This window comes from Arachis ipaensis, chromosome B10 (assembly GCF_059453495.1).
Source record: "Arachis ipaensis isolate K30076 ecotype BB chromosome B10, ASM5945349v1, whole genome shotgun sequence".
NCBI classification, from domain to species: Eukaryota; Viridiplantae; Streptophyta; class Magnoliopsida; order Fabales; family Fabaceae; genus Arachis; species Arachis ipaensis.
In genome coordinates, this window is record NC_142435.1 from 14,956,173 (window position 1) to 14,968,827 (window position 12,655).

General features: G+C 35.4%; 1 protein-coding gene across 1 annotated transcript; it reads right to left on the reverse strand.

The window, feature by feature from the left end:
- Positions 1-4,555: 4,555 nt before the first annotated feature.
- LOC107623263 (1-acyl-sn-glycerol-3-phosphate acyltransferase BAT2, chloroplastic) lies at positions 4,556-12,383 on the reverse strand. The gene is made up of 7 exons (XM_088506455.1): positions 11,902-12,383; positions 8,162-8,514; positions 7,340-7,397; positions 6,732-6,917; positions 6,233-6,642; positions 5,989-6,090; positions 4,556-4,939 (listed from the first exon to the last, which is right to left on the reverse strand). Exons 2-7 carry the CDS (start codon positions 8,255-8,257, stop codon positions 4,736-4,738), a joined length of 1,056 nt encoding a protein of 351 aa, XP_088362581.1. The 5' UTR covers positions 8,258-8,514; positions 11,902-12,383; the 3' UTR covers positions 4,556-4,735.
- Positions 12,384-12,655: the final 272 nt, after the last annotated feature.

Consider the following 12,655-nt stretch of genomic DNA (forward strand, 5'->3'; position numbering starts at 1 on the left):
ATAACCGACAAGACTACTCTGAAAAATATGGCTACTACTTTCTTTTGGAATCTTTACTCTGACAGCCCTACTTATACCCCCTTCATTCTAAAGAATAGTTTTCCCGCTCTGAGTAGCTCCGACAACAACATCTTAGGCCAAAACGTGACTAACGAAGAAGTGAGAGATGCTATTTTTGGTATAGGCAGTTGGAAGGCACCCGGTAGGGATGGGCTTCAAGCCATCTTCTACCAGAGTCAGTGGAATAAAGTCGGCACTGATGTTTGTGATCTGACCAAGAATTTCTTTGAAGACCCGAGCAAGATCAGAAAGGTAAATGAGATGCTAATCACTCTATTCCCAAAGTGGAACCTGTCTCGCATTTAAGACAGCTGAGGCCCATCAGTCTCTGTAATATTTCCTATAAGGTGGTTACTAAGATTCTCGCTAAACGGTTGAGAAAAGTGATGGACAAATTAGTTATGCCCAATCAGTGCAGTTTTGTCCCCAGTAGGCACAGCTCCGATAACATCATCAACACTCAAGAGGTCATCCACTCTATGAGACAGAAAAAAGGAAAGAAAGGCTGGATGGCTATCAAAATTGACTTGGAAAAGGCGTATGATAGGTTAAAGTGGTGCTTTATCAAGGAGACCCTTGCAGATATTGGGCTTCCCCAGAATTTTGTTAATCTTATCCTCTCTTGTATCTCGACCACCAGGATGAGGGTCCTTTGGAATGGGGAGGAACTGGAAGAATTTACACCTTCCAGAGGTATTAGACAAGGATATCCCATCTCTCCGTATATCTTTGTGCTCTGTATTAAATAACTCTCCTAACTCATTAGTACAGCAGTGGATCATGCCTTTTGGAAACCAATTCGACTCAAGAAGGATGGTCCCCCTATTTCTCACCTGTGCTTCACAGATGACATTATTTTGTTTGCAAAGGCCAATCTTGAACAAGCAAATGTCATTAATAAATGTCTCGAGGCTTTCTGTGATAGCTCGGGTCAGAGCGTCAGTAAAAAGAAAACTAGGGTCTTCTTCTCAAAGAATGTGGGCCACACAGTGCGAGCAGAGTTGAGTAATGTTTTGCAGTTTGTCAGAACTGATGACTTAGACAAATACTTAGGCATTCCGATTCTCCACTCCAAAGTATCCAAACATAACTTTAAGGGCATTATCAACAAGCTTCATGCCAGGCTCAATTCTTGGAAAGCTTCATCCTTGTCCCTTGCGAGAAGAGTGACTCTGGTGAAATCTGTCCTCTCATCTATGCCTTCATATAATATGCAATCTGCTGTTTTACCTTCCGCTACTTGTAATACTATTGACCGTATCTGCAGGAATTTTCTCTGGGAGAACACAGAACAAACCAAGAAAATACATCTTCTTAGTTAGAAGAGAGTCTGTGAACCTAAAAACTGTGGGGGTCTGGGTATTAGACATGCAAGCCAAATGAATCAAGCTTTCATGATGAAGGAAGGATGGGGACTTATTGAAAGAAAGGAGGCTCTTTGGGCTAGAGTACTCAGATCAAAATATGGCAGCAGCACGGATATCATGCCCAAGGTGGAAAGGAAGTGGAATAACTCAAATCTTTGGAAGGGTATCTGCTCTTCCTGAGAGAATGTCCAACAAAACTGCATTTGGAGAGTTGGGGATAGTTCCCAGATTCGCTTTTGGGAGCACTGCTGGATCCCAGGTGTAAGCAGTTTAAGTGAGACTGCAAAGCAGGTTAGTAATAATTCCATTCATTCAGATATGCTAATAGATTTCCTCGATGTCTCAGGGCAGTGGGATGTTAGGAAGCTGACTATATAGCCTGGGGATCGTAGATATCTCCCCACCGTCCCCGTGGAAGAAAGCTGACTATATAGCCTGGGGATCTTCCTTAGACATCCAATTCAGTATCAAGTCAGCGTCTCAGAACCTCATGGAGACCCAAGTTACTCCCAACAGTATCTTCCGTTTAGTGTGGATGTGGCAGGACCCTGAGCGTGTGAGAACCTTCCTATGGCTGGTGGCACACAACGCTATCCTCACCAACTTGAAAAGAAGACGTAGACACTTAACCACGGATGGCACTTGCCCTCGATGCCGACACCATGAAGAGTCAGTCATCCATGTCCTTCGAGACTGTTTCTATGCTAGAAGCGTATGGCAAAGGCTTATCCTACCTAATGGCATCAACTCCTTCTTCAACACTAGCCTCAACGATTGGTTATCTCTAAATCTTACCTCAAATAATAATTGGTCTAGCCTATTTGAAGTTGCTGTATCATCCTTATGGTTCTTCCGAAATAAACTTGTTTTCAATGGAGAGACTGTTGCTGCTACTAGTGTTGGCTACCAAATTCGAGCGCGAGCTTAGGAATTTCTAAAGGTGGTTAAGAGCAATCTAGATTCGAGAAATATTCGAGCTGCTACCGGGTGTCTTGTTGGCTGGTCGCGACCGGATGGAGATTGTGTTAAGTTGAATGTTGACGGTTCCTGGTATGCTCAGAGAAGTCACGCCGCTTGTGGGGGAGTGTTCAGAGACTCAGCTGTGAAATTCTTGAAAGGATTTTCATGTAATCTAGGCAACTGCTCGATTATGCACGCGGAACTGTGAGCAGTCATCCATGGGCTGACCATTTCTACAACAAACGGTTACCAAAAACTGGTGGTTGAGTCTGACTCAACTTCTGCTATCAACTTCATCAAGCATGGGTGTTCCCCAGCCCATCATTGTGCCCCTCTGGTTCAGGACATCCGAAACCTTGCTGCACACCTTCAACAAATCTTTTGGACGCACGCCCTTCGTGAAGCAAACACAGTGGCTGATCATCTCGCCAAGATGGAACAAGACCTCCCCCTTGGATTACACCTGTTTGATAGAGTCCCTCCGGACAACAACTATGCTTTGTTATGCGACTGCATAGGGACCCTTAGATTTAGAGGGTCTTAGTTCTATATTTTTTCTTTGTGCTGTTTTCTTTCTTTCCTTTGCTGGGGTTCTTTAACCCCCCGTAGATCATCCAAAAAAAATATCATTATTCTTGTAACTAATTACAAATTATAATAATTTTTAAGAGTCGACCTAATAAGTTAACATCTACACATTAAAAAAAGTCAATTAGATTTCATTAATCTTAATTATAAATCCTAACTAATTTATTAATTAAATTAGTAAAAGATTAGTATTAGTAAAAATAAGGTTAATCAACAACTCTCAATTACTAATCAATTAGAGTAAGAATGATTTAATATCACCTTATTTCTTAACTGCAAAGCAAGTGTAAGAATCTACTTTATAACTACTTCAAATATTTTGTCATACACTTCATGTACATCATAAAATATAAACTTGCAATTAACTAAAATCTATTTCTAATCATCACCAAATTTATAATAAACATAAAATTAACATCAAGAAAAATAAACAATATCCATAAAATAAATACTTTAATAAACATCAAACCAAAAATTTAACATAAAGCATCAAAAGTATTCATAACAACAAAATAAAAAAGAGAACTAGAAGAAGATGAAATTAATGCTCAATTCTTGCAAGAATTAATTGAAATTAAAGTAAAACTAACATAAATTAACTAAACTTAATCCTAATCCTAATTCTAAAGAAAAGAGAGAGATTTTCACTCTAAAAAACCTAACTAAAATATACTAAAATTAAATTTAAACTCTCCTAAGTTGCCTCCTTGAGTTTCCTCCTTAAATCATTGAATTTCTTATGCATTTCTCATCCACGTGCTTTATTAATTGAGGCATGTGCGCCCAAGGATGCATATACACAATATGGTATTTACACATCCGTTGCTTCGAATAGCATTCTTATTCTTCGTGAATTTTTCAATTTTTGCATGATTTTTTTCATATTTTCAAACTATCCTTACCTCCTAAACATTGAACAACTTAAACAAATATATCAACACATCAAATAAAATAGAAATAGAATTATATTGATAATTTTAAAAGCCTAAAATGCATATTTAATTAATTAAGTTCAATTAAAAAAAATTTACAAAAGTACGCAATCATATAAAAAAAAATGCAAGTGAAAAATCTCATTCTTTTCAACCCAAAATTAACATAATATATGAATTTATCAAAAGGCTCAAATGATTGACTTCAAAAATGCATTCACAAAACCAATATATATGTTTTAGCTCTAAGACATTAATGGGCGTACTCAACAAATTAATTATTTAAAAAACTTCTCTTTCTACTACTATGCTTAGAACAAAACTTAAATTATGGTATGAAAGAGGTGTGTGTTCAACCAATATTTAATACTTCTATGCCTATAACTACAAGACCTTTAAAAGACAAGAATGAATTGCTACAAAAAGATCACAATAATCTTTAAAAAATCAAACGTCTCAAATAGTTCTTAAAAGATAGAGAAATCTTTAAATTGATTTTAGCATACAAAAAATTCATAACCCCTTCTATTTACTCAAAATTAATTTTATCTTTTGTTTAAATTTATTCAAGAAATATTGCGTGATAAAAAGATTATTCTATAAAATATAAATTTTCTATGATTTCAAACAAAAAACATACGATTATGGTTGGGATCAGAATCCTCTCATTAGGGATCACAATCCCTCTTTAATTTCTTTTAAAGTTTCTAATTCATGACCCCACAAATGCAAATGTGGCTATGGGATTTTCCCCTCGAAGTTGCTGAGTTATGTAACAGGGAAGAAATGAAAAAGAACTCGTGCATAGCATCTCTCAGGTTTGAGTGATTACAATACACTTGCGATTGTCGTCCTAGCTTCTTTGCACAACATTTCAGCGTCTTTCCCACCTAAAGGTTTATGAATAACAACTTTTACCCAACCTACGTTTACTATACCCTCTCTTCCAGCTGGCATGATTTGACCAGTTCCAATAAGGGTTATTGGTACCACTGGAGCATTTGTCTTGGCAGCAATACTGAAGGCACCTTTCTGAAAATTCCCAAATAATTATAACACAATTTAGAATTAGTTCATTGACAAAATCTTACACACAAAGAGGTATGAAAAGCCCGAAGTTAATCTGTGACATGGCCTGATCTATGAAGTTAACTGTTAGGGAATTGGGTATAATGGGGTGCCTAAAGTCCAACATCGAGTAGTATGAGATGCTTCATGTTATATTTAAGGAGTGGTTCTTCTCCTTTTAACAGCTAGCTTTTAAGGTGTTTTCCACTTTCTTTAGGTACTTAACAAAGGTATCAAAGCCTTGGTTGTTGGTGCCATGGAAAGTGCTACCTATAGGCCAGATGCTAATAGCGGGTAGCAAAGTTGCTACCACTGGGTCGGTGTCAAAGAGTGAAGCCACCGAGGATGTGGGCTCTCCAAGGGCGGTGTATTGTTAGAGACTTGGGTATTATGGGGTGTCCAAAGTCCCATATCAGGTAGTATGGAATGCTTGATGTTGTATTTAAAGAGAGTGGTTTTTCTCCCTTAACAGCTAGCTTTTATGGTGTGGTTTTTCCACTTTTCTTAGATACTTAACACTAACACCACCCAAGAGGATAAGTAGATTGGGGTTCAATTTGCTATAGGAAAGTTAGCATGTGGTGTAAAATTCAACACCCCCCTTAAGAATTTACCATAGTGAAAAAGAATTAAAAAGTGAAAGAATAAATGGACAAAAGTACACATGAAAGAGACAAAAATACACACAAAGTTGGTACTGAAAGTACACCCAAAAGATTTATTTCGATGGACAAAAGTATACCACGGGCCTTACAAACCCACTAATGGCATGGTATTTTTGTCCATCGAAAACAATATTTCGAGTATACTTTGATATTTACAATCTTTTGTATGTACTTTTGTCTACCACAAACCTTTTCATATGTACTTTTTGTCCATTTACTCAAAATGAAAAACTAAAATACATTAAGGAACTGTTGGTCATTGGTCATTAATGAATAACCTAAAATTGTTTGCATCCTTAAATATGATTATAGACAGATGAAAATCATTACATGAGTTGAGATACAAACCTTGAAAGCACCTAGTTTTCCATCTTTACTGCGTGTTCCCTCTGGAAAGAAAAAGACTGAGGCTCCCTTCCTGATAAGATCCATGCATCGTTTAAGACAATCCTATATGTGAAGAAGCATAACAGAACTGTGACTTTGAAAATCATATATAAACACAATTTAGAAATAAATTCATGGAAGACATTGGTATTGAATCAACAAGAATAAGTTAAAATTATCCACAGCATCAATCGCAAAAGTATACCATCTGGCTTCGGCTATCCATGCGCTTCAAAGGAATGGTGCCTAGAAGAAACATTGCCCACCCAATTATCGGAAAGAGAAATATCCCAGTCTTGCTTATGAATTTAAAGCTTCTTCCTAGAGTGAGAAGAGTATATATGTCAAGGAAACTCTGATGATTGGAAACATACACAGCAGGAGTATCAGGAGGTGGCAGATTCTCCAACCCCTCAAATTTTATTCTATAAAATGGAGCAACTGTGAGTGAAGCCCAGACTTTGGCAACATAATGATGAAATTTTCTTCGTTGACGATCAAATAGTAGTACAAATGGATGTCCAACCAGCATCAGCACAAAAAGAAACACGGCGGAAAGGGCAGTGACAGCATAAAAACAAGCTCCCCTAACTTTTGATTCCATTTTCAGATCCGCTGATTAAGCAAGCACCAATAGGTGAATTGGCATTCCATTTAAACATTATTGTTGCTACACATGAAATCTAATGAAAGGATTTTTATACCTGACAATGAGTGACTATCTCCCGCTGCTGCAAGTTCGCATCTTGCAACCGTGTCTCTGGCATGTTTATTCTGATAGCGCAAATTGCAACTACAATGAGGCCTACATAACTCCTCGTTGGGACAAAAAGATACCCACAAAGCATTTCTGTGCTTCCTGGGTATGCCTGCCAATCTTCTTTGGGCATCTATACAAAGATAAACAATCAACACTGTTTGTTGAGATAAGCCTCAATTTGGTAAATGAATTTTCACCCAAAAATCAACTAGCCCCTAAGTTATGAGTTTTAAAAGTATGAATCACATTAGTCCTTCCATCACAACTCAACTAACAAAGGTACTAATGTGTGTAGGAAACTGCCATGGCTCAATTTAGTCTATTTGTAACACATCTAAAACGATGCTTAACTTCCAGTTTCTTTACTCTTTACCATACCAAACTATTCAAACATAATATATATATATATATATATATAAAGATCTTTTTAAATAAAAACAATTGCATATAAACTAGCACTAGATATCAAGTGAGGAAAACAATTAAGTAATTTTTAAAAAAAGAGAACTAATACCATGAAAGACAAAAGAGATAAGTGATAAGAACACTTACAACTAAGTGAAGTCCTCAAAACTTGATGATCATAAGTTGGTCGTTTATAAGTACACAACTGCAACCAATGGAAGTAAAACAACATAAACAAAACCTGTTCAATTCAGGGTGAAATGGTCCTTTTTTTCAAGCTGCCAAACCGAACTGAATTGGAATGGATTTGATCATATCGGTTTTTTGTCCTAAACTTGTCCTATGTAACATTGGTGTAAAAATACCGTTCCAGCTGTCCTATGTGCATTTTATATTTTCAACAAAAAATGACATAAAATATTCTAAAATGCCCACAAAGTTATAACTGCAAAACATCACGTAGGAGTTTGTTCCACAAAGCTAAAACTGTAAAACATCAAACATGAGTTGCACAATGTCACACTAAGTGAAAAAAAATAACTGATAGTGGGCTGGGAATCAACATAATGTGTTGGAAAAATTATGGGAAAATACAAAGTTAATTTTAATATCTAATACTCGTAAACAGCAAATTAGCATGCTAGATGTATACATTCTAGTATTCAACAATTTCATGTCAAAGCTAAGACTTCAAAGCATGAATGCAAAACATCTGAAAATTAAAATCGGCATTTGACTTTAAGGAAAATAAAATTGGCATTTGAACTCATTTACTTCTGGAAATTAAAAAAGTTTCATTAATAAAACCCAAGAAACAGAGATGAAATAGTATGCTTCTCAGCAACCGAAACTAAAACCAGAATTTGAGTTAATCGTATTTGAATTCATATCCTTCACAGCAACCCAAATGCATAACAGAACATCATAAACACAATCATAAAATAAAACAGCATAATAAAAAAAAACTACCTGAAACATCTCCATTGAGGGACTGGAATTAAGAAACATCGACGACAACGGTGACTGGGAAAGTGAAGTAGATAGGAGCGCGCGAACAGAGGACATAGCTATGGCAATAGGGATGGCGAGACGGACTCACAGCGTTGTCATGTGCAACAGCATAACTGGCTTGCTCGTGGTGATGATTGAAGAAGAAGAATAAGAAGTGAGGGACTGTGGGGGGAATGGGTGATAGGATTTGTGGGTGACTGGAGTAATGGAGTGTGGAGATTGCTTTGCAAAGTGATGGCATGGGGAGGGAAGAAAAGGAGTGATAAAGTGATAAGTCGGGTTATAACTTCCAACAAACAACTTCAAGTTCTCTGTTAAAAAAACGAAATACATAAATGTGTCAACATACATCATAAACAAAACACCATTTAAAGTATAAAGACTTAATTTCTCTTGATGGATTTTGACTTCTAACAAAACCGTGTGGTTGACTAATACTCTTTGCTCAACCATAAAGATTTGTAATTTGTCGAGCTTAATATGTGTTCACACATTAGCATCGTAAAAATGAATAACAAGTTCCATTAAAAAACACAAAGAAAAAGATAAAACAAGAGATACCGTTGATCAATTACATCAACCTGCAGAATAGATGAAGAATTTATAATACTATCACGATTTGAATTTAATTTTCTTTTTCTAAAGGAAAAAACACTTCTTTTACCACACTATTTTTGGAATTCAATAACCACACACTATATACATTATATGCACTAGCTACAAAAGCTTTTTTACTTCTTCACTAGAACGATCATTTTCTGACAACATAAACAACAGATACTAAAATAGATAATTTTTAAGATATAGCTTAAGACCAAACGTTTATCATGTGAACACATATTAATAGGGAACAACTCTATTGATTTTCCATCTGAACTTGCCTAACCAAAATTCTAACCTCACTAACCCTTAAAATGCACCAAACTAAATTAATCCAAATCACAATTAATTCATTGTTTGCTCGCTCAAATGACTTCAAAGCTTAAAACTTGTGTGTGTGCACACTAGCCAAGGCATTACCAACTAAGAAGGCTTAGCCACCCAAATAATTTCAAAATAATTTTTACTAGGAGCTCAGATTAAGAGTTGTACTATTTAATTTCTGTTGAAATTTTTAGCCTATTGAATCATTTTTTTTAATCAAAAGCTTTTAGTTCCTTAATGCTTATTCAGGGGAAAACAAGCACAAAACAAGCACAAGCATGCTGCAGCTGTGGAAAATCAAGCAATGCTCAAAGCACAAGCATGCTGAAAATCACCGAGATTCAAAACAAACAAGCACAAAAAATTGTGGGAAAGCCATTCTTTGATAGCGGCTAGTTGGCAGTTTAGGGAAGCTAACGGAAAGATTGGGCTAGTGAATTTTCTTTTGGTGTTTGATGAGGGATTTTTTTTTTTTAAATAAATTATGAAAAATATTTATTTTTTCAAAATCCATTTTTTAGCTTTATTTACTGAAATGCACGTTTTTTTTTTTGTATTTGGATAAATTTTATAGAGTTCGCCTTACACCCCGGCGAACTCCACTTTAAATATATTAAATTGAGTTTAAAAAGTTAACCATGGTAAGTAATATCATCATCTCCAAAGTACATAAGAGTAAGAGTACACATGAGTACACAGGAATAAGTCGTATTTTATTTTTGGTAAAGAGTTATTTTTTTTAATTTATAATTAAAAAAATCTTTGTTAAATATGACTTATTCCGGTGCACCTGTGTATTTTTAGAGACGATGATAATGATTGCCATGAACCTAGAAAATTATAATAGTTTGGACAAAAATAATTATTTTTTGATAAAAAGAATTGTGGTTGTTTGATGTAAATTTTTATTTTCCTTACACATTTTTTGTCTCTCACACAATTTTGGTAAAAATTTAAAATTAGTTAATTCAAGTTATATTTCTTATAAATTCTTTAATTATTGAACTATAATTTTTTGTTGTATTATATAAAAAATAATCAATAAAAATATAATTCGACAAATATGAGATACTGAATAAGGCACTGGTATTAATAATAACCGTATCACACAATAATGCCAAAACCAAAGTTCTGAAAATCGGACCGGTTATCAAACCGTTTTAATCAATGGTTCATTAATTTACTGGTCCAACCAGTCTAATCATGATTCAACCCGTTCCATAATAAAATAATAAATAAATTATAAATAAACATCCTAAATATCTTTCAAATTTAAAACCCTACGTAAAATATCACCAACTAAATGTAATTAATCATCAAAATATGCAATAACTTGATGCAAATTTGTTGACAATTAACATAATTATACTTCCATTAAAAATAACTCGATTGAATTACAATGCACAAGTTAAAGATAGAGAATATTATCTTAATGTAGCTAAGTCAAAAAGTAAAACAAAAGATGAGTGTTGCACAATAAACACACAACAGAACCCGAAACAAACACACAACACAACAGAGGCTGAAACAAAAACACAACAAAGCCTGAAACAAAAAGAATCCAACACGGAGGAGCAAGTCGGCGGAGATCAAGAACAGGGACAGTGCAACCAAACAATGAAAACAGAATTTTGTTTATATAACAAAACAATCAAAACATGAATCATCACTAATTGCAAATTTTTTCTTCATAAGAAGAGAACAATGAAAACGTGAAGCATATAATAAATCAAAAGATCACCAATTGCAAATCTTTTAATAAGAACAGAAGTTAGAACAGTGAAAAATGAAGAAAGATTAGTAGTTTTCAACCCAATTTTAACAAAGCTCATCGCAATGATTAACAACAACAAAAAAAGCAATGAAGGAACAGTGAATCAATAACATAGGCAGTGCAAATTCAAGAAACTTTAATAAAATTTAACTACAGAAACAGACAATAAAGAAGTAATAGAGTTATCAATTTAAAATTTATCATCAAATACATTCAGTTAGCAAAACCAATCAACCAAGTACTGACTGAGCATTCGGGAAAAAAAAAAGAATCAAAAGAACATTTAAATCACAGCAAAAACACAACAACAATAGGAACATTTAAAACAAAGCAACCCAAAAAAAAAATCTAAAAATCCCCATTGCTGAAAACAACAATTTGATCCGTGTATGCTCAGAATTAAAAGCTAAGCTTACAGGAAAGTGAAGAATACCAAAACCAAAGAACCTTCAATCACAGCTTAAATCAAGAACAGAAAATCACAACAAAAACAAAAAAAAAATTAAAAGTAACAGAAGAACAACAGAACAACAACACAATAACAATTAGCAAATTAACAAATTCATAATAATAGTTAAAATTTACCAGAAGAACACTAATGCAAATGGAATCATCATGCTAATATGTTTTCTGCAAAGATGCTATTTGTGCAGCTAAAATTTCCTAATTACCAAATCCAATTATTCTAATTTCACATGCAATCAACTTACTAAGTTTCTAAAAGCTAGAAATTATAAAACCAACCAGAAATATGGTTAAAGCATTTCATCAAACATGTTCAGTGCCGTAAAATTAAAACAAAATAAGAGAATTCAAAGCTTAATATCAATGTGATAGAGAAGAGAACATAACTATTGTAACTTTAATTCAGTCTATGAAATAATCCAAACCACTACCAAATCAAATAGTTACTTATTGTAATAGAAATCAAAAGTTGCAGAGTTTGAAGCAGAGTATTGGTGGTGTGTGTATTGTCTGGTGGCGGGTTTAGGGAACTCACGGCGGCGACAAAAGGGAGCAGTTCGACGGCTAGGTGGAGCGCACGGGTTGGTCGCAGTGTTTGAAGCAGAGCAACGTGGCTTCCAGACGAACACGAATGCGAACTCGAACGGTGAACGGCGAGTGAACGCGAACAGCGAACGCCGAGCGAACGTGAACGGCGAAGAAGGCGAACGAAGACGACAGCTGAACGAAGACGCGAACGTGAACGGCAAACAAACGGCGACGGAAGCGCGGCTAAGCAGACAAAGACGACGGACGCCGAGCTCGAGGAAGCAGCCGCGATCGGTAACAGCGAACAGGGGTTGAAGACTTGGATCACGAGGGAAGCTAGATAGACGGACGGATGGCGAACTTTGAGTGCGACGGACGCGGCAGTATGCCACTCCTTGCGGCGGTTGTGTAGGCTTAAAGTGCTAGGGTTTTTTGGCTGGGGTTGTGTGATTTGATTTCTGTCTGAATGAAAGAAAGAAAGGGGGAAATGGAGAAAGAAACGAAGGAGCTTCCGTTTTTGTTAAAGCGGGCGGGTTCCGGTTCTTGTTCGGTTCAACGGTTTTTTATCGATTTTCTAAATGACGGTTTTACATGCCAGACTGAATAGTTAATGTTGTCGGTTTGTGATTAAATCGGTCCGACTAGCCGATACGGTCCGGCTTTCAAAACATTGGCCAAAATATTAAAATGAGAAAAAAAATTAATATAAATTAATATATTTTTTAATGTGTTAATTATATTTATTAAAAATTTGACTAACT